Consider the following 27135-nt stretch of genomic DNA (forward strand, 5'->3'; position numbering starts at 1 on the left):
AGTATAATATCTAGAATGACACTTAACAACTGTAAGACTGGATATTTGAAAATAGCAACAGAGATTAAACAGTTCCTGACTAGAATGGAAACCAAGTTTCACAACAATCTCTGCATTAATTGAGATGGGTATTTTAATTGCAGTTCCACTCTAAAATAATTCCCCTCAGAGGAATATAACTGCAAAAATCTCATCTTTTTTTATTTGGGCTCCTTTGGGAGGAAGGGCAGGATACAAATTTAATAAATAAATAAAAATCTTAAGATTTTTATATTTAAAGCCGGCAATTTGCAGCAGCAGTTAAAACACCCAGTGAACAAGAGTATATTTATACAAGCAGAAGAAATACCTTTGGATCTGCTTCCCAACACTGGAGCATCAATTCTGCAAAGCTTCCAGGACAGCTGCTTGGAATTGTCAGTCTCTGTAACAAAAGTTAGTTGGACAATCAAAGGACCAGAAATGAGCTGCAGATCAATCCCAATCTCCATATAAAAGCAGATCTTCCAGATGTCATCAGCCTGCAAAAAGCTAGAAACTACACTACCATTTACCACAAGATACAGGATTCAGCAAGTACAGGAGTTGGCAAGGTATACCACATCAAAATGCCTGCAAAGCAAATTGCTTGCGTCTGGAGAGGGAGCCAATGAATCAAACCATCTCTGTCCTTTCTCTCAGGGAAATGATCTTGGGGGGAAATCTTCCAGCACCAAGAATGATGGATCCATTATTAGGCCCACCTCACAAGTTAAATTCTGCTGCTGAGAAAATTAACACTTTGTATGCTGGATTTTACAGTTTATGGTTTGTGCTAAGTGGTATTGATGTATCATCCAGGCCAATTCTAACCATACCAGAGTATTCCTCCTTCTCTGCAATCATACTCTTAATATTATTTCTGAATCTGTTCACTTTGCTGAGTGAATATGAAGCAAACTTTATCCAGCATACTCTCTCTGGAAAGGGAGGGGGGACCCAAACCCTTCCTAATTCCACAGATAAATGTACTTGGAACAAAAATAGCCTTCCTAAACATAATACTTCTGTCTGAAAACAGTGCCATTCAAAACTGTTCTAAGGAAACCATTCCACAATTTTATCCCTCTGACGTCTACTAAATCACTTTTAATTTCATCAAAAGTCCATTGTTTCTTATTCCCGCTGTATAGATGGAGACAATATGTCAATGAAGACCATATTCAAGAAATCAGAAGAAGGCTAGGACTGGGGAGGGCAGCTATGAGAGAACTAGAAAAGGTCCTCAAATACAAAGATGTATCATTGGACACTAAAGTCAGGATCATTCAGACCATGGTATTCCTGATCTCTATGTATGGATGTGAAAGTTGGATAGTGAAAAAAGTGGATAAGAGAAAAATCAACTCCTTTGAAATGTGGTGTTGGGGGAGAGCTTTGTGCATACCATGAGCTGCGAAAAAGCCAAATAATTGGGTGTTAGAACAAATTAAACCAGAACTATCACTAGAAGCTAAAATGATGAAACTGAGGTTATCATACTTTGGACACATAATGAGAAGACATGATTCATTAGAAATGGCAATAAGGCCGGAAAAAACTGAAGGGAGTATAAAAAGAGGAAGGCCAAACAAGAGATGGATTGATTCCATAAAGGAAGCCACAGACCTGAACTTCCAATATCTGAACAAGGTGGTTCATGACAGATGCTATTGGAGGTCACTGATTCATAGGGTCACCATAAGTTGTAATCGACTTGAAGGCACATAACAACAACATAGATCTATACAATGTTACTAGGAATGCTTCTGACCTATATTTTCCTAAGGGTTTTCCATTTCTGCATCCCTGCATACATTTGAGATATCCTTTCCAAGAACAGTTTATCTACAGACCATAAACATAAAATACAGTGGATAGTCTTCTTTGCACTTTTCCCGGTTTACTGGAAATTCATCCTTCTGTTGGCAATGCATACTCAAGTGTTCTGCATCCATCAGCTGTTTTGTATATTACTAATATTTCTTGGTGTGTATTAGCTATTTTGAACTAAAGTGCTAGAATATGGTAAGTGGTCTTATGAAGAAGTTCCTACCTAACTGAGCCATTCAAAGCTATAGTTATATTGCTCCAAGTTAACCACAAAGGTTAGCTTCATAATGGTGAATCAATGTATAAGAATCCACCTCCTGAACAAACATTCTAGTAGACTGAAAATACCATGATCAAGAAAGACAAGATAAACCAAACACAGAAGAGTAAATATCAAGAGAGTCTGAAATCTGTTTATTAAATTATTGACATTGTTGGGCTTTGCAAAGATATCAAGGAGGTATTGTAGACTTGTAACTGGTCATGATAACGCACTTTCCTTTTGGTTGTCCTACTATGTTCTCTGGTGAAAATAAGTGCTACAAATTATCTTAGAAGTGAAATTGAAAAAGGCCTGAACCTATTTGTGGTCTGGTCTAGTCAATCTCATCATTTTCTTAGTACTGGACTAAAGGAAGATGTTACAGTTACTTATTAGAAAACTGCAGCAAGCATACTTAAGCTTACTTAACCTGCTCCACTTTTCTTATCACTGGAACTTTTCAATAATGAAGCTATTGCAGGGTTAATGCCATCGTAGAAGGAAGGGTTAAGTCATTCTTGATGCCCCAGAGAAACAACTGTACATGGTCTTAGATATCTATGTAGTAGGGAAAGAATACTAAAGACTAAACTAATGCGAAAGTCACCCTTCATCTTACTCTTATTAAGAGACTGACGAAGCTAAACAAGCATTCACACAAGAGGTATAATTAAGTGTTGTAAGAATAACCAACATCTAAATACTCAAAGACCTTTAATAACAACATTATTCAAGAATGGGAAAAAACCTCTTATGTTACCAATATTGACATAAAATTGAAAAACTTACTGCCAACATGAATAATTAGTAACCTAGAGACAGAAGCACATGCAGTGCCAAAAGCAAATTTGTGTACAGGCACAAAAACCTGATATCCTCATGCTATAATCAACATATAAGAATACCTCTACACAGTAATGCAATTAACTGGCTAAAAGGGTTAAGATTAGGCTCTTTTTCTTGAGAGAATCCCAGAAAGATTCTGTAGATTTACACAATTGATAAAGCAATTAAATCTGAATTTCTGTCCTCTCAATTTCCTCCATGTTGGTGTGACCTGTGCTACACTTTTTCAAGAGGCAAAGTAAGCTAAACAAAACAGATCTCTTTACCAGTGTAATGGGACCTGAAAAAAATCATGAAAGCCTGTGTGTCAAAACAAGACTACAATATAAACTGTTACACAGGAAAGAATGCTAAGAGAAAGGAAAATAGGAAAAAGAAAATATACACCATAAATGCTAATCAAGTATGCAGTTATTTAAAAAATGAATACTATAAATGTGAAAAGAAACTTCTATACCACCAGCCTATTGAAGAAGTCTATTTGGCATAAACAAAGTGGCACTGACACTTGATACTCAGTCAAGTCATTTGCCTAAAAATACAGCAGATAGTCTAGCAATAGCATTTGTCTGTAACTCTCAATGTTCCAGGAGATGGAAAATGAATTACTAAAAGACATGTAATCATCACTTACATCCATCTTACTTGAGCAGGTAATATATAGGTAGCAGGTCCGAAAGAGTGTCATACTCTATTAAAAGTGACATTTCTAAGTAGTAATTTGATGTTAGATAATGACATCTCTAATACGAACTTTCATACTAGAGTTTAAAACATGCCAGCACCAAGAAAACTCTAGCAGAATAAAGAAAAGGTCCTATAAATAATTGATATTTCATTTTTCAGAGTCAATATGATTTAATGAATCGAGTACTGGACTTGGACTGTGGAAATATGGGTTCAAATTCCCAGCTATGAATCTCACTTGGTGGCCTTGGGCAAGTCTCCATCTCTCAGCCTAATCTATGTCATAGAGTTGTAAGGATAAAATGTACGCTGTCCTAAACACGTTTGAGAAAGGATGCAAATTCTTTTGCATTCTTTTTGTAACCCATAGGATAGCTGAAGAGTATGGAAATACTATGGGTTGCATCTCCTCTAACTATAACAAGGCAGGAATTCTGCTTGGGACAAAATTGCTGTTTAATTGTTCTCTCACCATAGTGAAAAGTTAAGTTTACATCCACTTAAAAGCATATTGAAAGCACATGTCTTCCCCAAAAGTCCTGGGAACTGTAGTTTACCCTTCACAGAGCTACTAATTCCCAGCACCCTTACCAAACTATAGTTCTCAGGATTCTTTGGGGAATGATGTGCTTTAAATGTGCATTAAATGATGCAAGAAACATAGTTTCCAGAGCAACAACTGACAGGGAAGTTGGATATCAGTTACTTCGAGACAAATAGGGTTTATCCAATTGTGTGTGCTCTCAGAAGGCTCTTAAATTCAGCAGAGACTTCTATCAGAGGACTTCTGTTTCTCCCATGCAGCCCCACACTATATCCCATGTTGTTTTGAAGATCTCCCAACCCTCCAGTGTGGATCTAGAGGGCACCAGGAAGGGGCAAGGTGCAGGATGAGGGGAAATTGGCAATAATCATCTCTCTTCACGTTCTGTTGACAGAAGCCTCCACTGGATCAATGTGCCTTCTGTCAGTGGAGAAGCACCATTAGATACAATCCATAACCATTTTATTAGGATTTTAAAATGTTACAGAGGAAACAAATATTTCACAGTTTTTATCATCAGGCAACAATCTGCAGTCAGAATTATTATTATTATTAAAGTAATATTTTGCCAGTGACATCACTTGATAGTTCTGTTTAAAAACATTTGCACCATAACTATTGCTGTATTGTCCAGACAATGAAAAATAGGTAGACTCTTTGATGTCCATTAATATTTTTAATCTACTATTTCCAGTCAAATGAAGAAACTGACAAGGCCCTAGTTTCCATTAAAATGCAATTCAACACTTCATTTTTTTTAATAGTCCAACACTGTGGCCTTACATTTCTGTTCTACACAAGATTCAGACTGAATAGTCAATCCAGACAAAGTTAAACATTTCCACATTCCATTTATTTCAAAGAGAAAGTTACGCCCTGAAATCAATGAGGTTTTTAAAGTGCTTAATTTAAAGTGATGGATCATGTCCATATGAAGCAGAGTAGCAACATAAGCTGTTGACATGGTACACCACTATACTTTTGTTATATACCCGAATCCTGTATCCAACTATGAAACCAAAACATTGATTTACATGGAGGATTGATTGCCCTGTCCCTAGGGAAAGAAATATTGTGCTGAATCAAGAAAGCTGTTCCTTATGATTAGAAATGGAGTGGATACAGCTTACACCTTATTATTTTAAAATTATATTGTAAGAAGTTAGAGGTATAACGTTATTCTGAATTAAGGAAACATTCCCAACTAAGTATTCCATATAGGCTCACAGGTAGTACAGCCAAACTAATCTTCAAACACAACTTTTAAAAAGACAGAATGGAATTTATACATTAATTACCTTTCTAGTAATAATTTTACAACACTTAAAAGTTTCTAAAACCAGTGAGGAAGCCAGCTATATATAAAGAATAAAGAAGAGACGCTGTCGCTTTATACCCAAGTCACTTTTATAATGTGGTACCCATAACCTACCAGCCTGCCTAGACAGAGAAGGATTTCCATACTTCGTGTGATACAGCTACAACTTTAATTTTTTTCTTTTAAAAAATGTACTTCCCGTCTTTGATATCAAGGAGCCATGTGTTCAAATACACGCTCACATGTTCAACTACCTGAAAGCCTCAATTTGTAGGAAGAAGAAAAGCAACGCTGGGGACACTGTACAAAGGGTGTTTACGCCACTGAAGTTCTTTTGAAATGGAGAGACACCGCATGAGGAAGCTTGCAACTATGGCACAGCCTTACCAGTACCAGTGAGAAGCTCATCTTCAATGTAGCGGAGAACGTAGGTGGCAAAACTGTAATTTCCCTCTTTTTTAAACTATTTTTTCTTCTTTTATTTTTGAAATCCTCATCTAAGTGGCAGTTTCTTGTACTATACTGACTCCTGCTGGGAGAGTTAAGTTGAAGTAGCTGAAGGTCTCTTACAGATATATCAACTCCCGGTCAGTATAAAGATGTCCTAAACGCAGGAGATGGAGTTAAACTGTTCCCTTACCTTGGACGCAATGGCTTCTTTCATCACTAAGAACAAACCCCTAGGTTTTACAATTGAGACTGAGAAACTAGTACAGTACTTGTACAATTTTTGATCTACAGCATCACGATGTGAAGCTGCAACAATTAGATGTAAAGGGTCCATTCATGAGGAATAACATCACTTTGACCCTTTGTGTTAGCTCCTACTGCTAATCTTTCCATACGCGTGAACTTACTTTCAATTTGAAGAAGATGAAAAAGTCTTTTGCAAAACCCAACACTGTTTTCTGATCTATGTACCTGAATGTAGAAACGTAGTCTTACCTCATTTTTTTCTACTACAAGCCAAGCTACTTGTAATCCTTCCAAGCCTTTAAAGGGGACCTCCCTTGTTAGCATCTCCCAGAGAACCTGGAACAGGAAAAAAAAGAAAAGAATTTTATTTCTGTACTTTATATTTTAAATACATTATTAAACCTTGATACAGCACTATCTCTATCCAGTTACCAGAAAACCAGAGCCCATTTGCAGGAATGTGGACATATGTTTGTGTGCAACATCCTCACACTAAATTAATTTTGAATATTCCTCTTTTTTAAGATAAACTCTGGTTTAATAATTAATAATTGAGAGAGGTGTGGTGCTATATTTTGATGTAAAATATACAAGACTACAATCTTCTTCCTTTGCTCCTCAACTGTTCAAGTTTGATGGTTGAGACCTGTCAACTAATGGATTTCTTCTCTTCATGCTGTACTAGAAAATGTCACTGCTACCCTGTCACTGTTGAACAAAAGCCGTTTCTTCTTAGGAGCTAATCTCCAATCTTACTTTCAAAGTCACTTGTACAAGAAAAATAATTATCTCAAAACATGAGAATCTTTGTAAGCAGCAAAAAGAAAAAGGCTTCCATCTTCCGAAATATTTCTATATTAATCACAAAGGTATAACAATGTTTTTCCATGTAACTGTTTTATTAGCCATATTTCATATCTAGTCACATGAAGTAATCAACAGATTACATAACTAGCATAGCTCCAACTCATTTAATGGTATGCTGGGATCTCAAGTGAGTTGCATTGAGATGGTGTTCCAACATTACACTAGTCTAATATAACCACTCAAACCTAGGAGACCAACAACCTTGTTGTCTCGGCAAAGAAGGCTAAGTTTAGTCAAACAATTAAAAAAAATAAGGGTGCCTGCTGCTCTTTCAGTCTTCACTAGGCAAATCTGTATCTCTATTCCCTTAAATTGGAAAACATATTTAACTCAACTAAGATAAAAAGCCTATCTGATCTCTTTTTAAAGCTAATCACCTGTTAGTTAAGCAATCCAAAGATCATTACCCTATGTAAGTGCTTACTACCCTGAATTGTGGGTTAGCATTCAGGCTTAGGAGGTACATGCAACTTTTAATGGATTCTAGCCAGTTCACAATGGAATCAGGAGGAAAGTGTAAATCTATTAGCAGAAGCTGCCCATGCATGGGGGAAAAGCACTCTGCAAGCTGGGCTTTCAATCAAGGGACGAAGAAGGTGCTCTATCAATGTAGCTGTAGTATACCTTCTGTTGTAGAGTTACAAATCTGATTAGAAAAGTTAAGAGCCACTAGGTTAAACACATATTTCCAGGGACATGAGACATCTTCAGAAAAAGTCAGGTGTGGGTTTTCAATGAGATGGGAGCAAGCAGGTTTGCTTGTTATCATTCCGATTACTCACGTGTCTGATTATCTTATGGCCAACTTCACAAGTAAACAAGGACTTGATTCCTAGCATCTCTCTGCCAAGAATTCCTTAGTACCCTTGCAGCCGAAGATGTCAAGATGAATCCCCAGCATGTAACACAAACATTTTGGAAGGGACTATAAGACTCTTAAGAACTTTGGCCTACCAAGAGTAGTTAAGTCAAATCACAGCTGTTAGGTTACCACAGGCCAACCTGACCTGCCTTTGTTCTGTAGCATGCCTTTTCATTTCTGCCTTCATCAATTTACTCTGTCACAAAACATCCAAACTGACACACGCACACTTGTGTACGCATGCTTGTGAAGTTATTTTGTTACTGTCTTCTTTGTGCAACCCACCACACTGTACAACTATCATCTGGTGTATCTGGTTCTGGAATATCACCTCTGAAAAGGACAGCTATGCTAACGGAGATAAAGAAAAACCTCCATCAAGAAAGGGGAAGGAACATGCTAACAAAGCTCAAGAAAAGCTCTGTGGGATAGGGTAACTCACTTCAAATGTAATTGCAATGTTTTCTACTCATTCAGTAACTACAATAAAAAACAAACCGTAAGGAAAAACAGTAACAGCAAACTGATGTTCAAAGTGGTTCAAGGCAACTAGAAACACAGATGTATGAGCCATAGTAAGCTGCTATGCATATATTTTTTATTCTTAAAATGTTACCACTTCAGGAAGTTTTTGAACAAAACTGATGAGTTAGAGACCCAAATCAGAGCCTCATGAGTATCAAAAGCTCCCACAACATTACTAGCAGTGGCAGTTACAGTTTCCTAAGGACATGGGACTCCCCCTCCTCACCCACCTTCTATACTTTGTGATGGAGAAACCTTATGATCTCCCTGGATTATAGCAACCGACTCTAGTGTGGGGGGGGGAAGCCTGGGTGTTTTGCATAGCTGAACAACTATCTTAAAACCTGGATTAAAAGGAGTGCCTCTCTCCTTCACTCTATAAATAGGTTTTCATATCCAAGGAAACACATGCTCAGTGCTCTTAGTGTAATGAAGATGCATCTTCACTGGATCTACATTTCTAAAGTTAAATTTATTACATGAACCCCCTGCAATTAAATACATATACAAATGCATTGGTAAAAGCAATCCTGTTGAACTGATATTTAAGCTGGATATGCTGTGACAATTTTAGAGTTATCATCATTATCCCATAAGCACTTTCCTATCGAGTAGAAGAGTGCATATTATTTTCCACCTCTGCAGAAGGATATGTCTAGTCATGGGAGAACAACGTGTTAGATGCTGACAAGTAGTATGTGCTATTTGGAGTACAGACATTTTCAATGGCTTAGAGATTACTGGATGGATCATAGGAATCCTAAGACTTGATCTGCCATTTGGATAGACCTGCCAGCTATGCATTAAGCAGTCTGAGATCCTGATCGCAAATTTTCTCACAAGAATATTCTACTCATTTCAGCAGAAGCCCCTTACAGGCAAATCAGAGTATAGTGCAATCCTAGCCCTTTTTATTCACAATTATAAGTCAATGGGACTTACATCCAAGTATTTGTGCATAGGATTTGCATCTAGTATCCCAGTCTCATGAAATCATTTGCCAAATCTCAGAAGGTTACAAGGTAAATCATAAAAGGAAGGACAAATTAGTATGAACAATATATGCCATCCTTCCTAATTTGTTTGTGATTTATTCAGAAGAGGCAAGTTTAGTTTGACCAAGAAAAAATTTGGAACTATGGATTGACAGCACTATGTTGTACTATGGTGGGAAAATGCTTCCCCCCCCCCTTTACATTGTAAATAGAATATAGAAAACAATGTAATAGTTCAATGAATACAACCCATTCTGGCGAGGAAAACCCAAGAAAAAAATAAATAAAAGAAAGACCATGGATTCTGCCAGTAGAATGCCATTTCTCAACATCTTACTTGTTTTACATTTGAAAAGGATTCTGCTCTTTGTTATCAGAATTTCAGCTGCACTTCAACTGATGAAAAGCAGATGTCTGTCTAGCACAAAAGCCACTTGTAAGCACTCTAAATTGTTATACTAGGCTGTTCAAAACTTGTATTTATGGATGAGATTGTTTTAAAAGAAAAATAGTCACATTTTTCATGGATTAATTCTTTATCTACAAAACACATTGTTGGCCTAAAGGATTGTGCTCAGAGAAATTGAGGACATATAAAGAGGAAATCTTGATGGAGTCAATGGCCAGAGAATCTAACCAATACACTACCAACAGTACAAACTTATATAAGTAAATTCTACTGAGTTCAGTGGGTTTACTTCCATGTAAATGTGTATAGAATTGCAATCTAATCCTAATCCCATTTATCTGGGAGTAATCCAATGAATTCATTAGATTTACTTCTGAGTAGAGATGTGCTGTAAAACATCTCTCTACATAAAAACTTAAAATGCACAAGCATATCGTTATTAATCTATAACTATTTAGGTATGAACTAATGTGCAAAATTTTCATGCACAGGACTAACGTATTTAAGAGTACATGCAATTGTAAGCTCTCTCAATGTCATACTTTCAGAGAATTTTTCAAGTTATATTTATTGTTCAAAATGGAGATCCAAATTGAAAAAGAGAAATTCTCTCAGATCTTGCAATTATCTGTCATCGTGACTTAATAACTTGGCCTATTTAATCAGACCAAAGGTGTGATAAGCTAAGAGACATAGTCTTATACCTGAGACTTAATCACTCCAGTGAGACAGTTTTCGCCAAAAACAATGTTTGGATCCAGATTACGTTTATTTATTTATTTATTTATATAGCGCCCCATAGCCGAAGCTCTCTGGGCGGTTTACAGTAACTAAAAGTCCCATACAACTAACTTTTCACATTGTTTTCAATGGAACTTATATGTGCTTAACTTAGTCCGAATACAACACAGTTCTTTAGAACTGAAATGTCATGATTGGGAATGAAGAACTGACAAGCTCTCCCGGCTCTGAGTTTTGTGGCTGAATTGTGGATCCATGTGACTGTGTGGAGAGTTCTCCACACCACAGGATGTTGTAATGCAAGTGGGAGTGGTTTTGGGATCCAGTGTTTCTTCTCCGTCCCATCCCCTCAATATCCTTACTGTACATAGAAGTGAATGTCTACCCTAGAAGAGTTCTCCTTATTCTAACACGGAATTTCCCTAGTCCAGGATATTGAACCCATTAGGATAGTGGTAAGATGAATTGGAAGTAATGTCTAAACTGGCTGCATGACAGAGAAATATGGGGAAAACCTGCACTGCATGGGCCATGTGGAAGGGAAAAAGAGAATGGAGTGTGTTTTGCATTCCAGAGAGTGAGCATGCAAGAAGGCACATACACAGAAATAAAAAGAGTGAGCACATAAGCACGTACACAAGAGAGAATACATATTTTGTGTGGTAGGAAGTGCTGCCAAAGCTTCCTGGGGCTTTGGGGGGATTATATAGTTTTATGAATTGTATGAGGTTCTTTATGAATATGTTACTATTCATGCTCATGTTTTAAAACATGTTAGTCACTTGGAGACTTGCGTGTGAGAAGCAACTAACAAGTCAAACAAACAGACAAACAAACAAAACAACAACTTAGTTGTCTTGCCTTTGTGTTAGATGTAGATCATGGAGCCTAGCTGGATCTGGGCTTTCCCAGGATGGATTTGTCAAATATGTTTGGAAGTCCACAAAGACTCAGGCTACTCACCACACCATATGAATACGTGTCACATGTTTCTGATACTGGGAGACTCTGGATAACCTCTGGAGCCATCCAAGGAAAGGTACCAACTAGGGACATATGTGTTGTATGGGAGTGAAATCTTGATGCACCAAAATCACAGATCTAGAAAAAGCAGTAAACAAACAGAGAAGAAAATTACTGTCTATATTTTTGGAAAAACATGATGCAAAATAGGGCACAACAATAAATAAACTTTACATGTGCTTGAATTTTTCCTACCTTTAATACTCCATCACCAGCTATAACCACTGAAAAGTTTTAAAAAAGGAGAGAGTATGAGGAAATACATTTCAACTATTAACAAACATATACATTATTTAAAGAAATTTTTGCAATTTGACAATGGACTTGTATATGCTGACAAGCAATAGTTCATATAATTTCTCTGGCTGAACTGTCTGACAGTAAATCTAACTGACATGGAACTGTCTCATACTGAATGACTACCACAGAAAGAAATCTTGAGATTCTGGCTGATAGCTCACAGAAAACATCAACTCAGCAAGTTATGGCAGTGGAAAAGGAAAAATTCAGTGTTAGGAATTATTGGGGAAAAGACTAAAAATAAAACTGTCAAATATTATAATGCCATATCATATAGATCTGTAGTGAAGACATGACATTTGGAATATTCAAAAAGAGTATCATAGACCTGGAAAATGTCAGAAAAGGACAGCCAAAATGATCAAGCAATTGGAGCACTTTTGCTAAACAAAAAAACTAAAATGTTTAGAAAAAAGACAACTGAGAAAATGCTATGTTTTTATAAAATTATAAATACAATTGAAGAGAGTGAATAGGGATATATATTTTATCTCTCCCAGAGTGGTTGGATATCCTCCCAGATGGGCAACTAATAAATCCAATAAATAAATAAATAAATAATAAAAGGATTTGGGTTTAATTTACATGTAAAGACATAATTCTTTAAACAGTGCTTAACTAACATAGGAAATATATATAGGAAATATACAATCACATAGTTTTCTAATCCCTTTTTTAAAGGTAGCAGACTATTAGTGAAACAGAACCTCTTCTGTTCAGAATAAGTATACCTCTAAGCAACAGGTGCTGGGGACTTAGGAAAGGGCTCTTGCCTTTATGCTGGGGTGAGGAACTTGTGGTCCTGGACCACACCTCCCATTATTTCCTTATCATTGGCTAATGACTGCAGCTGATGGGAGTTAAGAGCCAACAATATCTGCAGTGCCTCAGGATTTCCACCCTGCTTTTTGCCCTAATTTGACCGTGCAGTGCTTGCAGTGCTGTACCTTAAATTGTCATGTGTTTTATAATTCACTTACAATTCATAGATTTTGACACTGATGTTGTTGGTATTGATGTCCGTTTTGTTTCATTGTTAAAGTCACAGCTATTATAGTTCCCAATATTGTGTCCCTGTCAATGTCCATCTTTATTTTGTCGTACAGGATTTTGAAATAACGTTAATGGGGGGGGGATTAAATCTTTTTTTAGAAAAAGGGTTTCTGTGAAAAGCTTCTCAAAAACAGTTTGGATGGATTCTTGTCTAATCCACTGAGGAGTTCTATTCTTACATCAGAAGGGCTTTTGAGTAACTGGTCAAAATACTAGAATACACAGCAGTAAGCTCTAAAAAGCAGAGTCTTTATAATTATTTATTTACAAAATTTATAGATCCCATTTCAAACAAATGTTTTCCAAAGAAGTTCCCACAAGTTACCTGTGTTTGCTAAGGAAACTTCACTTGCCAATATTTTGTTTTTTATTATCTAACTAATTATAAAATATATTTTATGCAGAGGAAACAATCTAACATGGACTTATGTGGTCAAAACTCAAGAGAAGAAAATGAGGCACATACATTTTTTTCTGATTTTAAGAGAAAATCCTCAGAGGATAAAAGCAACCATTAGCAGCAACATTACAATGAAATGAGGCACTTTCATTTTTCCTTTGCACATCGGTTTTGGGTGTATCCCAATGTACTAATCCCACTTGGCATAAAGTAATTCATTCTTGTTAAACAACCACAAAGAAGCATGAACTGCAATTACCAGGAAGAGATCAACAGATGAAAAGCAACAGATATTTTGTGTTAAATTTGGTTTAGTAGCTTCTCATCTGAAGCATCAACAATAACCTAAGTTCTTTTCTTGGCAAGGGCATGTCAGGTTTGCAAACCATAGCTTGGTTTTCATGGCTAGAGCACTTCCAAAATATTTTAACTGATTGTACAAATAGAGCAAGGGATGAGGAACCTGTGACCCTCCAGATTACTCCAATCCCCATCAGCCCCAACCAGCATGGCCAATAGAGATGGCATTCTATGATGAACATTCTACAAGGCAGTTGGCTGGATTCAGACTAAGTTAGCTGCACACAGGCCCCACTGAAATCAACGTTAGGAATTACTACTAACTTAGTTCCTACTGAAATCAATGGGACCTATGTGCAACTAACATAGCCTGGATCCAACCCTTTGTATTCTGATTTTTGACATAATTCAGAGGAGCATGCAAACTCTGCATACAGGTACCTAAAACATGCTTCTCAGAATAACTTTACAGAATGGTAAAATTTCAAGGAAACTAAAAAGGGAGAGAGACTTCAATACACTTCACTGAGAACAAACAGGAATTGAGACAAATCAAACATATTACTTTGAAGTGTTTTCCTGTAATGTTTAGAATGCATTGCAACTGCAGATAGCATTGTTTTCCGGTTTCCAAAAACTAATACTAAAAACCAGGGCTTGCAAGAAAAATAAAAACATGTACATTTATGCTGTATTACCATTTCGGGACTTCAGATCTCTGTGAATTACTTTGACTGGAGCCTCCATATGTAAATAGTGCATTCCTAAAGGGAAATTACAAAAAAAAAAATGTTACAGCAGTATCAATTCTTGTCCATGCTAGCAGTAGCTTCTTCACAAAACAAATGCAAACAAGATATTTTATTTTATTTATTTATTTTATTACATTTTTAGACCGCCCTATAGCAATAAGCTCCCAGGGCGGTGTACAGCATGATAAAACAGGTTAAAATACAAAAACACAATAAAGCATAATTAAAAATTTTCAATTTTAAATTCAAATTTAAAAATTTTTTAAATGCCTGGGCGAAGAGGTAGGTCTTTACCTGGCGCCGAAAAGATAGCAAAGAAGGCGCCAGGCGTATCTCATCAGGGAGGGCATTCCATAGTTCGGGGGCCACCACTGAGAAGGCCCTAGCTCTAGTTATTGTTCTCCGGGCCTCCCTATGCGTTGGGACACGGAGAAGGGCCTTCGACGTCGAGCGCAGCGACCGGGTAGGTACATAGCGGGAGAGGCGTTCCGCCAGGTATTGCGGTCCGATGCCATTAAGGGCTTTATAGGTAAGAACCAACACTTTGAATCTGGCCCGGAAACATATTGGTAGCCAGTGCAGCTGGGCCAGGACAGGTGTTATATGATCAAATTTTTTTGTCCCAGTAAGAACTCTGGCCGCAGCATTCTGCACCAGCTGAAGTTTCCGAACCGTCTTCAGAGGTAACCCTACGTAGAGTGCATTACAGTAGTCCAATCTAGAGGTTACCAGAGCATGGATAACTGTGGCAAGGTTCTCCCTATCCAGATAGGGTCGTAGTTGGGCTACCAGCCGAAGCTGGTAGAACGCATTCCGTGCCACCGAGGCTACTTGAGCCTCCAGTGACAGGAGCGGATCTAATAAGACCCCCAAACTACGGACCTGCTCCTTTAGGGGGAGTGTAACCCCATTTAGGGCAGGTCGGACATCAACCATCTGGGCAGAGAGCCCCCCCACCAACAGCATCTCAGTCTTGTCAGGATTGATTTGTTAGATGGGTCTAACAAACTCTGTGAACAATCCACTGCTGTGAATGGTGCTAAACAGATTTAACCATATGCTGCATCCCATCCTATGGCTTTAATCCTGCAATCCAATTGTCTCCAATCTTCACCGACACTTCCCATTTCACATACTATTTGACTGCCTTCTCACAGAGGATTCTCATAGGATACACTTTGTGCTGCGGCCTGTGCACACAATCAAAATTGTTGAATCAAAGCTCTGGTGGTAATTTTCAGGATGACCATTTTACATGTATAATAGGGCATTTCAACTTGATGGTCAGGAAGATACCACATTCAGATTTTTAAAAAATCAATGAAGGGAAAAATATGGGTGTTCTTGAGAAATACCTACACAGTACAAGTCTCCCTAAAAAATAACAGGTGAACAGGCCCACAATGTGCAGCTCAATATAAATTATACAGATGGACTCACTACATGCTCATCTTTAAGAACATAAGAAGAGCCTGCTGGATCAGGCCAGTGGCCCATCTAGTCCAGCATCCTGTTCTCACAGTGGCCAACCAGGGGCCTGGGGGAAGCCCACAAGCAGGACCTGAGTGCAAGAACACTCTACCCTCCTGAGGCTTCCAGCAACTGGTTTTCAGAAGCATGCTGCCTCTGACTAGGGTGGCAGAGCACAGCCATCATGGCTAGTAGCCATTGATAGCCCTGTCCTCCATGAATTTGTCTAATCTTCTTTTAAAACCATCCAAGCTGGTGGCCATTACTGCATCTTGTGGGAGCAAATTCCATAGTTTAACTATGCGCTGAGTAAAGAAGTACTTCCTTTTGTCTGTCCTGAATCTTCCAACATTCAGCTTCTTTGAATGTCCACGAGTTCTAGTATTATGAGAGGGAGAAGAACTTTTCTCTATCCACTTTCTCAATGCCATGCATAATTTTATACACTTCTATCATGTCTCCTCTGACCCGCCTTTTCTCTAAACTAAAAAGCCCCAAATGCTGCAACCTTTCCTCATAAGGGAGTCGCTCCATCCCCTTGATCATTCTGGTTGCCCTCTTCTGAACCTTTTCCAACTCTATAATATCCTTTTTGAGATGAGGCAACCAGAACTGTACACAGTATTCCAAATGCGGCCGCACCATAGATTTATACAACGGCATTATGATATCGGCTGTTTTATTTTCAATACCTTTCCTAATTATTGCTAGCATGGAATTTGCCTTTTTCACAGCTGCCGCACACTGGGTCGACATTTTCATTGTGCTGTCCACTACAACCCCGAGGTCTCTCTCCTGGTCGGTCACCGCCAGTTCAGACCCCATGAGCGTATATGTGAAATTAAGATTTTTTGCTCCAATATGCATAATTTTACACTTGTTTATATTGAATTGCATTTGCCATTTGTCTGCCCATTCACTCAGTTTGGAGAGGTCTTTTTGGAGCTCTTCGCAATCCCTTTTTGTTTTAACAACCCTGAACAATTTAGTGTTGTCAGCAAACTTGGCCACTTCACTGCTCACTCCTAATTCTAGGTCATTAATGAACAAGTTGAAAAGTACAGGTCCCAATACCGATCCTTGAGGGACTCCACTTTCTACAGCCCTCCATTGGGAGAACTGTCCGTTTATTCCTACTCTCTGCTTTCTGCTTCTTAACCAAAATCTTTATTTTTTCATTTCCTGGTTCATTCATCCAGAGACATAAAAAAAAATACAGGCAGAGCTAGGCATACCCCAAATGAACCAATTTTTGAAAGAAAGAGGAAGATTACCTATTCCCATCCATAGCCCTGTCAAGCTAATGCACTTGAAATTAAGCTACTTTAGTCCCATTGACTTAAACAAAATGAAACTGGCTTGAATCCAAGTGTTTCATATCTTAAATGGATTATTATTTTGACTGACTGTTCCTTGACTAGAAATATGATCATGTTCTTGGTATACAAGATGTGCAAGTTGCTCAAATATCTAAACTTCTCGTGTTCTTTGCTGGGATTAAAATGTTAACGAGCAAACTGCGTTACACTATGCTGTAAGAGTCAGCACAAAAAAACTCTCTTGCCTTCAACATATGGGTTATTTCTTGAGCAACACAGGAGGAATGCAACTGAATTAAAAAAATAGGTAGTTTCAAAACAAATGTAGTTACTTGTGATAGACTTATGAGCCAAGACTCACTAGGACAAGCTTTTGGGAGACCACATCAATGGGTTTCAAGCCTGCAAATACATTGTTGTTGTTTTTAATTGCCCTAACCTGTGTAGGATAAGTCAAGATTTTGTGTACTTCCAAAGAGCAGCAGACCCCCATGATTCTTAGCACACATTTTGGATTTGGTTTCCACTGACACCAGTACAAAATGTTTTCACTAAAATTCTTAGGCCCATTTGGTACTTCAGTATACTCAAGAAACATCTACACAACTGGGCTTGATCACTTTAAATGGAAAGGCAGCCAAGCGCAGTGTGCAACGGAAAGAGATAGCTGAATTTAAAAGACTGGGGTGTATAAGTCATGATATGCTGTACAGCAGAAAACAAACCACATAGGAAAGAATGCCCCTGGCACAATGGGACACTGTCAGGCCCCTTCCTGTGGTCTCTGCCTTGTCACGGTCCCACCTCAGGGTCCTGCTCTCAAAACAGTTCTCTCACCGGCTCTAGCAAAGATCTCACAAGATCCCACTGCTAGGCAGCACCACCACACACTCCCTGTAAACAATAATGCCTTGAGACTGTACCTTAATCTCCTCCTGGCTTATTGCTACGTTGTGTCTGGGTACACCTGCAGGCCTCAAGTATCTTTGATACAGGGGGCTGTATCTTTGTGCCTATAAAGATTACAGCCCTGGGTTGCTCTGGATACCTGATGATGTTACACTATCTCTTCACCGCTGCTACCACTGATACTGTTTCCCAACCTTGGTATATGCCCTGCCCACCCTTCCAGTCTGTGTAAACCCAGCCAAGGATCAGGCGTTTTGGTAAACCAAGAAATATTTATTTATATACACAGGGAATAACAAGATTACTTAAAGGTATAGTCAACAAGCATGTGTTTTCATAAGATGTGTTACTCTTTATGTTTCTAGTCGTCAATAACCAGAGCTTGGAAAAGTTACTTTTTTGAACTACAACTCCCATCAGCCCAGTCCAGTGGCCATGCTGGCTGGGGCTGATGGGAGTGGTAGTTCAAAAAAGTAACTTTTCCAAGCTCTGTCAATAACCTGCCTCACTACCCGCCTAATCCAATCCACCCAACAACCCTCTCAAAGCCTCACAAAAACCCAACCAACCAAACTAACAGAACTGTCATCCTCTCATATCTTCAGACACTCAAGCACTCAGCCAATCATTATACAACACTCATCAACATTCTGACCCATGTACTCCCCCCTCTCACTCAGTCTACTTACCACATATACTCTAATAAACCCGCACCTACCATATTTACAGTATTATATATGTACAGGGACATCACAGACACCTCAGGGCCAAACTACACATTATCCAGGAGCTTTGTAATCAGGTTTCCCAGCATTCTGAGTGATAATTATAAGCCACTGAGGTGCAGCTCCAATGTTTATCAGGGTAGCACTGGTCAGGGAAGGAGTGTGTAACCCAGCAGTTGGGAACCTCTGATTGGGAGGCAGAATGCAGTCCTCCACAAGTCCCTCTGGCTCAAAGGACTCTACCCAGGCCATGCCCCTCCTGAGGCTACCTTCACTGGCCCTAGTCCACACACCATATTTAATCCCCATTGCCTGGCTTGATTAGGTTGTTGAACTGTGACTAATGACTCTTGCGTGCGTGTGTGTGTGTGTGTGTGAGAGAGAGAGAGAGAGAGAGAGGAGTGTGTGTTCCTGCATGCAAAGAAACCCCAATTTTTGTGTGGCTACAATGTACCCTACTGTGCTAAAGTAAGAGTTACACTTGTTCCACCCACATTTGCCTCTGGCCCAACCCACCATTAGCATGTAGCCCCTGGGGGAATGTGTCCCTCAAGCTGAAAACGTTCCCCACTCCATAGAATGTGAGCAATTCAGACTGGGGATTAAGGATAATGTCCCTTTGCCGATGGAAAACATTTTGCTCCAGAGGAGGCTTCTATTAGCAGAACAGGGAAGGAGACCAATTTTTGTTGATTCTCCCTCCCCCCTGCAGCTACTCACCCCCACATCAGCTCCAGAGGGTCATGAGACCCTTTGGAACAGCATGGGGAGGGGGGAAACAACAGTGGGTACTCCTAAGAACAGGAGGCATTCTGAACTAAGATGCACATGGACCAAAGGTGAAGCTCTGGTGGCAAATGCAAATTATTTTTGGAAATAATTGTGATAATCTACCCTCTGTTACCAATTTATTTCCCTTACCTTTAGCTATATCAGTTGCCCAGGTCATTATATGATCCATATCCATTTCTTCACTTCTGTTGCTATTAATGAAGTCATACAGTGATCCAGCTGAAGCATATTCTGCAACAAAATAGTGCATGCATTTTAAAATGACATTGTCTAATGCTAGACAGATGAATTACAATAATGACTGGCAATCCTAGCTTTCCAAAGGAGGATTTCCTAAAACATTACAATAATCTGCAGTAATATGAATAATATATCGTATATAGTGTTTGAGTGCATTTATTTGAAGCAAAGGACCATATTACTTCCTGTAGAAAAATGCTATATATGTGTGTGTTTGTGTTTAAAAAATATGTGTTCTCTGTGACTGCCATGAGGCCTTGTTTTGGTAATTGTTACAGGTTCTGAAAGGAGAGATTTACAATTCTAACAAATTCTTTCTGATTGGCTGGAGGGTCCAGCAGTAGGGAGTTAACTGACAGCAGTTAGAAAGGACAACTGGTGTTCATGATGGTTAGAGTGAGGAGTTGGTTGGTGAAAGTAGCTGAGAAAAGGACTAGAGCCTATATATAATTATGCAGGGTGTCATTAATCGTGGTCTGGTGAGAATCAGAAGGGAGCCGGTGACTGAGGTGGTCTGAGGGGCTGCCCTGAAGTAAGGTCTTGCCAGAGGGAAGTGACACAAATGGTGGTATAACACTGGCTAAACACTGACTAAAGAGCCAGGAGTGCAACCAGAGGAGCTTTGGGGGGCATGGGGCAAATTAGCCCCATGAGGTGGACTGGGTTGTGGAGGTTTAGGGAAATTGGCCTGAAGGAAGAGCCACTTGGAGGCTGATGTCAGCAATGGCATCTCTGGAGACTTTAGAAACTGTCAGCAAACACCTATAAAGTCCCAAAATAAGCAACCCTATTCATTTTATAAATAATATCCCTTTAATAAACCTATAACAGCTCAAGATTTATACTGACTCTCAGTGGTGGTGTCATCTCACGCCTAAAGCCTTCCATACATGTTACTAGGAGGGTTTAAAGAAGTATTCTCGGTGAATTGGTGGCAGCGAAAGGGTTACAGATGCCTGTTTTACATGAAGTGAGGCTGAGAAACTAGGAAAATCCTTGACATGTACTATTAAATGTTATATATTTATTTTAATACACATGAAATGATAAACATGAGATCATCATCAAGTATATAAGAAAGACCATCCTGGGAATTTTAACTGAAAAGCAGTATAAAAATATCTTAAACTAACTTACATAAACCTCATTAATCAGCAAAAGAATTGATCAACAAAGAACTTCAGCCTATGCGTTCTCTCAAAAATTTGAACTTTGTATAGAGGCAGCTATACAAAACCTTTTTCTTGGTTATGAGATACAAACAATACACCTTCGTGTTCAGTGACCAAGTCTAACATACTAAGAAAATATTTAAATCTGTTACATTCAATGTACAGGAAATACTGGGGCCAACATGAATAACTTTAATATTTCTATTTCTTGACACTATTCTGAATCATATTGTCCTGCCTTGCATGTCTGGACAGCAGAGTACAGAGGCCTCTCAAAGAAACCACACACATACCGCCATCCTTTTGCATTACAATGCCGAGTCCAAATTTTTGCATTCTAATTTTACCAACTTTAGCAGGACTTTCAAGAGGAGGGAGGCCTGGAGAATGTGGGGTATTTTCTAGCCTTCATAGAAACAAAAATTAAACAGAGGGCAGGAAACTGAAGGAATCAATAATCAGAAATAGAACAGCAAAGAAGATGACTTCTTCTGAATTCTGTTTTCAAATGTAATTACTTTAACAGATTAATTCATGATGCTGTTAGTCTGCTATGGCAAAAACTGTGGTTCGCAATGATCCCAGATGGTCAAGACTTGTTTTCTCAAAATAAAATATTGTACAAGATCTAACAGAACAATCCTAGCCCCCGGTTTTGTTATGTAGGGTTGTTTTAAACCAAAAGAACTGTCTATTACATGCACCTTAACAAAACAACAGCACTGCTGTCATATTCTTCCTAACTGGAAACATAGAGGGGTAATAGCACACTGGAGTTGGGGTGAGTAATGAGGGAGACCCTCAAAATTCTGCTTCAGTAGAACCCTCCCCCCACCAATAATCGGATCATTCATGGATTACAACATCTTAAGATGTATTTGTTCTGAAAATAGTTGCCCCAGGAAGCATCTGGAATGCACATACCCTCCTTCTCGGCTACTACTGGTGGATATCCACAGAGGAATTTAAGAGCGAACACTCAAATTTAGGAGTGTAAAGCCCCATCAAGCCTGCTGCAGGGGCAACAGGGCCTTACTTGACTCAGTCTAAATTTTGAGTATTGATGCAGGCTGTTGAAGATGGAGGATTCTGGGATTCTGTACTGTGTTCTTAAGTACATTTTCAGGTCATGCAGGTTGTTCACTTGGCCAGCTAACTAATATGTCCTAGATAGAGAACCTGTGACCTCCCAGATGCTGTTGGACTACAACTCCCATCATCCCCGATCATTTATCATGCTGGCTGCGACTGATGGGAGCTGGAGTCCAACAACATCTGGAAGGCCACAGATTCCCCAACTCTGCTCTAGATTGTACCAGCCAATCTTTTGAAATATTGACTAGTAAAGATTTTCCTATTGCCAACATTTGGGTGGCGACCAGTATTGTTTCAAGATGCAATCTAGCATGAATCCAGCTGGTAAAGTCTGCCCTAGAGCTGTCCATTCTGCAAAACCAGCTCTGACCAATATAAAGCATCAGCAGAGTTGGAGCCATTACTGTGGAATCATTGCATAGTAAATTACTCCTATTTAAATAAGGATCTCTTTTTTCTGCTTGTTGGAACTAAGCAGTTTTATGCTTAGTGTGCATGCCATTCTAAGTGTGCATTTTCAAGGGTAGATCTTAAAATCTATAAAATTGCAACTAAACCAAGATGCGCCACTTCTTATTTCACACAAAACACTGCACATATAGCACAATAAATGAAGAGCAACCTGCGCTATAAGTTGTTACCTGGGGTTCAGGCTCTGGCAAATGATATTTTAAAAAATATACAAATCAGCAAAGATTCTCTCACATAATCCTTCTTCATTTCAGTTCTTGTTGTTGCATAAGCTATTCATCATGTTTTTGCAGTTCTACATTTTCATTGCTTTGGTCTTCCCAACACATCAATTTGCCTTGTTTCATACACATCACATGCTTCAGATTAGATAGCCAAGAACTTGATAAACTGTTCATACAACAGTTTAGCTGATTATAAGTAATAAAGACATGTAAACAACTCACACAAATTAAGCATATTTACATTATGTAAAGACTGCAAGGAGGAATTACATATGTTAGTCTTTATATTTAACTGAAAATATCAATCTAGTTTATGTCTTGTACAATGTATTTGCTTTGATTTGTTTAAAGCAAGTAGCCTGTCCTCCATGAATATGTCTAATGCTCTTTTAAAACCATCCAAGTTGGTGGCCATTACTACATCTTGTGAGAGTGAACTCCATGATTTAAGAAGTACTTTTGCCTGTCTGTTCTGACTTTTCCAACATTCAGCTTCACTGAATGATCTCTGGTATTATGAGAGAGAGAAAAACATCTCTCTATGCACTTTTTCCACACCATGCATAATTGTATACACCTCTATCATGTTAGTTTGTCTAAACTAAAAAGACCCAAATGTTGTAACCTTTCCTCATAGGGAAGTATCCTATGTGAGGTGCGGCAACCAGAAGTGTACATAGTAGTCTTGGATTTGTATAAAGGCATTATGATATTCGCAGTTTTATTGGCAGTCCCTTTTCTAATGATCTCTAACATGGTATTTACTTCTTCCACAGCTGCCCCACGTTGGGATGACATCTTTATTGAGCTATTCAGCTATCCATTTCCTTTTTTAGTGGGAGAAGTAGAGAGTGGCAGTTCAAGCAAGGAGAAGAGCTGTGGGCCAGCAACCTGCATTTGAATATGTTTTCAGAAACTAAAAGGAGGGCAGAAGCCACCAAATCCTAGGGCCTAGTCTAAAGATTGGCCTGTTGCTCTTGGAGCGTTCTCTAGCCATTGTGGCACAGGTCTAAAGCACAAAATGTGAAATACAATTGCAGCTAGAACTGTTTTTAGATAGGATCACACAGGTGTTAAACAGAGAAAGGAGTGGAAAAAAATTCCTTGTTACACTGAGCTAAATATAACATCTTTAAAACCTTCTGGCCATGAAAGTTGTACAAAAGTAGCAGTACACTGACCACTGGACAGAGATATATCTAGCATTTCAGAAACATCAGAGTTTATTGAATACATAACACACATACCTCAAAAAGGAAGACTTGTAACTCACCTGTAACTATGCCATAGTTAGGGGGTTCAATAACAGCTCCATAAAACTGAATGATGTTTTTGTGGCTGAGCACACTAAGTATTTCTGCCTGTTTAAAATGCAGAAAGTGTCATTTGTCAATACAAAACTGCACACAGCTATATAAAATGGTTATAGTAAACATTTAAATCAAATCATCTATGTATTCGCCTCTTTCATCATACACAAGATCTGAATACGGAAATAACACATACTGAGCTATACACTGAACACTCAGCAACACTTCTGAGATTCAACCACCTAGAAATCCCTAAGTAAGGATTTAGGAGTGTCATGAATCAACAGTTTTATAACTTGGAAGTATTAGAACCATGATACTGGAAGTTCCATCTTCTAAGGGTTTGAGCTGTCACTCTAGCAGCCTTTTCCTTTCTCTATGAATACATGCAAGATATAATTGGTTACTCTGCATGTTAGCTGTAAATGTAACTTCCCTCATTGGCTACACAATGAAAGACGAGAGGGCTTCTTCAAATACGGTAGAGACAGAGGTCAAAGGGCAGTGTACCTGCAGAAATTGTTTTAATAGTATATGAAAAGGACAGCGGGGCTCCCATTAACTGAGCTCACTGAAATGCATCTCTATTACTAAAAACAATTTCATTTAGAAAAATAAACATCAGGTAATAAACAAACATCAGGTAAACCCATAAAAAAGCAAGAACATATCATGTTGCACCCTAAAAAAGTGTAAATAGGACTTTTTAAAAAATTTCTACTAGCTGAATGTCATGAAACAGGAGAGGTGCCACAACTATTTGTCCAAATCATATTCCATTTGGTCACTAGATCAACCACCCAACACTGTATTTAATAAATCAGCTAAATTTCACAGCATGAGGTACTCTCTCATGGCACAAAATTACAGGGTTAGATGTGTTTAACTATGCTAGCACTCTGATTAGCAGAACATCAGTAAGTGCTTACTAATATTTATCACTGTTTCATGTGAGAGTTGATTAGTTATATGGTGCAGAAATATTTGCCATGTTCATGCAAGGAACAGTAAACTGATTCAGAAAGGACTGAAAGCAAATAAGGAAAGAAATGTAGCCCAAATGTTCTGCATTGTTTTAAGGATCAGTAACAATTTATATCTGGGAAAGTTTTAAGTTGTTCCACACAATGTTTTATGAAAGTTAATTTTTACCTACTGTTTGATGCACAATCCTGATGGTGGTGGTGGTTACACCAGGAGGATTATGCCAGTATAAACAACAGTGTAAAGTTGTCAAAATCCTATGCCTTCCTAGCAGCACAGTAGGTAACAAAATCAGGAGAAACAAAAGATTAACATATTAACGCCAAACTGCTTATACAGTATAAAATCTTTGACAACCACTGGTCAAGAAGTTGGGCACCAATGACAGCCCTACATTATTTATTCCAGGAACACACCAATCAAGAATGGCAGGAATACCATGATGCCGACATCACAGAATCAAGTCCACATCCCCTTCAACACAATGTGCTACTGTAGACCCAGAAAGAGGCCAGAGAGCCACACTTATTAGAAGCCTCCATGATTAGGAGAACAGCAACTAATACCTGCAGCCACAAGTTCCAAGACTCCTCTCAGATGGTGGTACAAATTCTGGGGCAGCCCAAACATAACCAACTCCCTTTTGATTGGGACAGAGCTATGGTGAGACAGAGAAGGGAATACTACTCCAATGAAATCACAACAGTTAGTCAACTCCATGCCATAATGGGTAGGAGCCTACACACAAACAAAAATGGGAAGGCACCAAATATGGGCTGGAGGTGGTAGGGAGGAAGAAGCTCCCAGTCCATAGAAACATGTTTATTGAGCTTGTACCCAGTCCACCTAGGGAAAAACAGAAGGAGACTTATATGTATGTATCTTCAGCTGGTTGGGGAACTTTGTGCACAAACATGCATTATGTACACAGTTCCCCTTTCCAGTCCAACTCTATGTGATTGGGATAACTCTTCCTACATTGCTCCAAAGTAAATGGTTTGGGAATTATAACCTTTCACCTTAATCCTAAAGATGTTTATACCTATGAAAAATACAAAATATACCAACAATTTAATCTTATGAAAGGCATTAGTGTTTGTATTATTTTATTATTATTATTTATTTTACCTTACAGTTATGATAAATGCTTCTTAAGTTATATCAGATACATTGGTTGCACTAATACAGCTCATTCTGCTGCAGTTAAAAGGCCCATCTCAACTGTATATGAGCCCCATGTGACTTTCTGTGCGTCTGTGCTACTTTGCAATGGTATCTGTTGCCAGCACAAAAAGCGTTAATTCGTGTAATTGTGTTGGCACAAGTTGTCAGCAGAACATAAGCTGTGACATTGTGCCAAAAATGCAGCACTTGCACCTCATTCCATACAGTTGTTATATATCATGGACAAAGCTCAACTAGTGTTTTTGCCCCTTCACAAATGACCTTTAGTATTCAATTGTCTCAAACCCTGGGATACATAGAATCATAGAATAGTAGAGATGGAAGGGGCCTATAAGGCCATCGAGTCCAACCCCTGCTCAATGCAGGAATCCAAATCAAAGCATTCCCGACAGATGGCTGTCCAGCTGCCTCTTGAATGCCTCCAGTGTCGGAGAGCCCACTACCTCTCTAGGTAATTGGTTCCATTGTCGTTTGGCTCTAACAGTTAGGAAGTTTTTCCTGATGTCCAGTTGAAATCTGGCTTCCTGCAACTTGAGCCCATTATTCCATGTCCTGCACTCTGGGACGATCTAGGAAAAGATCATGGCCCTCCTCTATGTGACAAGCTTTCATGTACTTGAGTGCTATCATATCTCCCCTCAATCTTCTCTTCTCCAGGCTACACATGCCCAGTTCTTTCAGTCTCTCCTCATAGGGCTTTGTTTCCAGTCCCCTGATCATCTTTGTTGCCCTCCTCTGAACCCGTTCCAGTTTGTCTGCATCCTTCTTGAAGTGCGCAGACCACAACTGGATGCAGTATTCAAGATGA

The 27135-nt window shown here is 38.8% G+C and overlaps 1 protein-coding gene across 4 annotated transcripts in view; it reads right to left on the bottom strand.

Moving 5' to 3' along the window:
* The window catches only part of MAP3K20 (mitogen-activated protein kinase kinase kinase 20), a 127371-nt gene that overhangs the window by 63431 nt on the left and 36805 nt on the right, over positions 1-27135 (bottom strand). For all 4 annotated transcript variants that reach the window (XM_061608463.1, XM_061608462.1, XM_061608464.1 and 1 more), the window contains exons 3-9: positions 24122-24209; positions 19776-19877; positions 14378-14443; positions 11822-11850; positions 11567-11704; positions 6454-6540; positions 350-424 (exon numbers count right to left, since the gene is read on the bottom strand). In XM_061608463.1, coding sequence (XP_061464447.1) covers positions 350-424; positions 6454-6540; positions 11567-11704; positions 11822-11850; positions 14378-14443; positions 19776-19877; positions 24122-24209 — 585 coding nt within the window. The remainder of the gene's footprint in view (positions 1-349; positions 425-6453; positions 6541-11566; positions 11705-11821; positions 11851-14377; positions 14444-19775; positions 19878-24121; positions 24210-27135) is intronic.

This window comes from Rhineura floridana, chromosome 2 (genome assembly GCF_030035675.1).
Source record: "Rhineura floridana isolate rRhiFlo1 chromosome 2, rRhiFlo1.hap2, whole genome shotgun sequence".
NCBI lineage: Eukaryota > Metazoa > Chordata > Lepidosauria > Squamata > Rhineuridae > Rhineura > Rhineura floridana.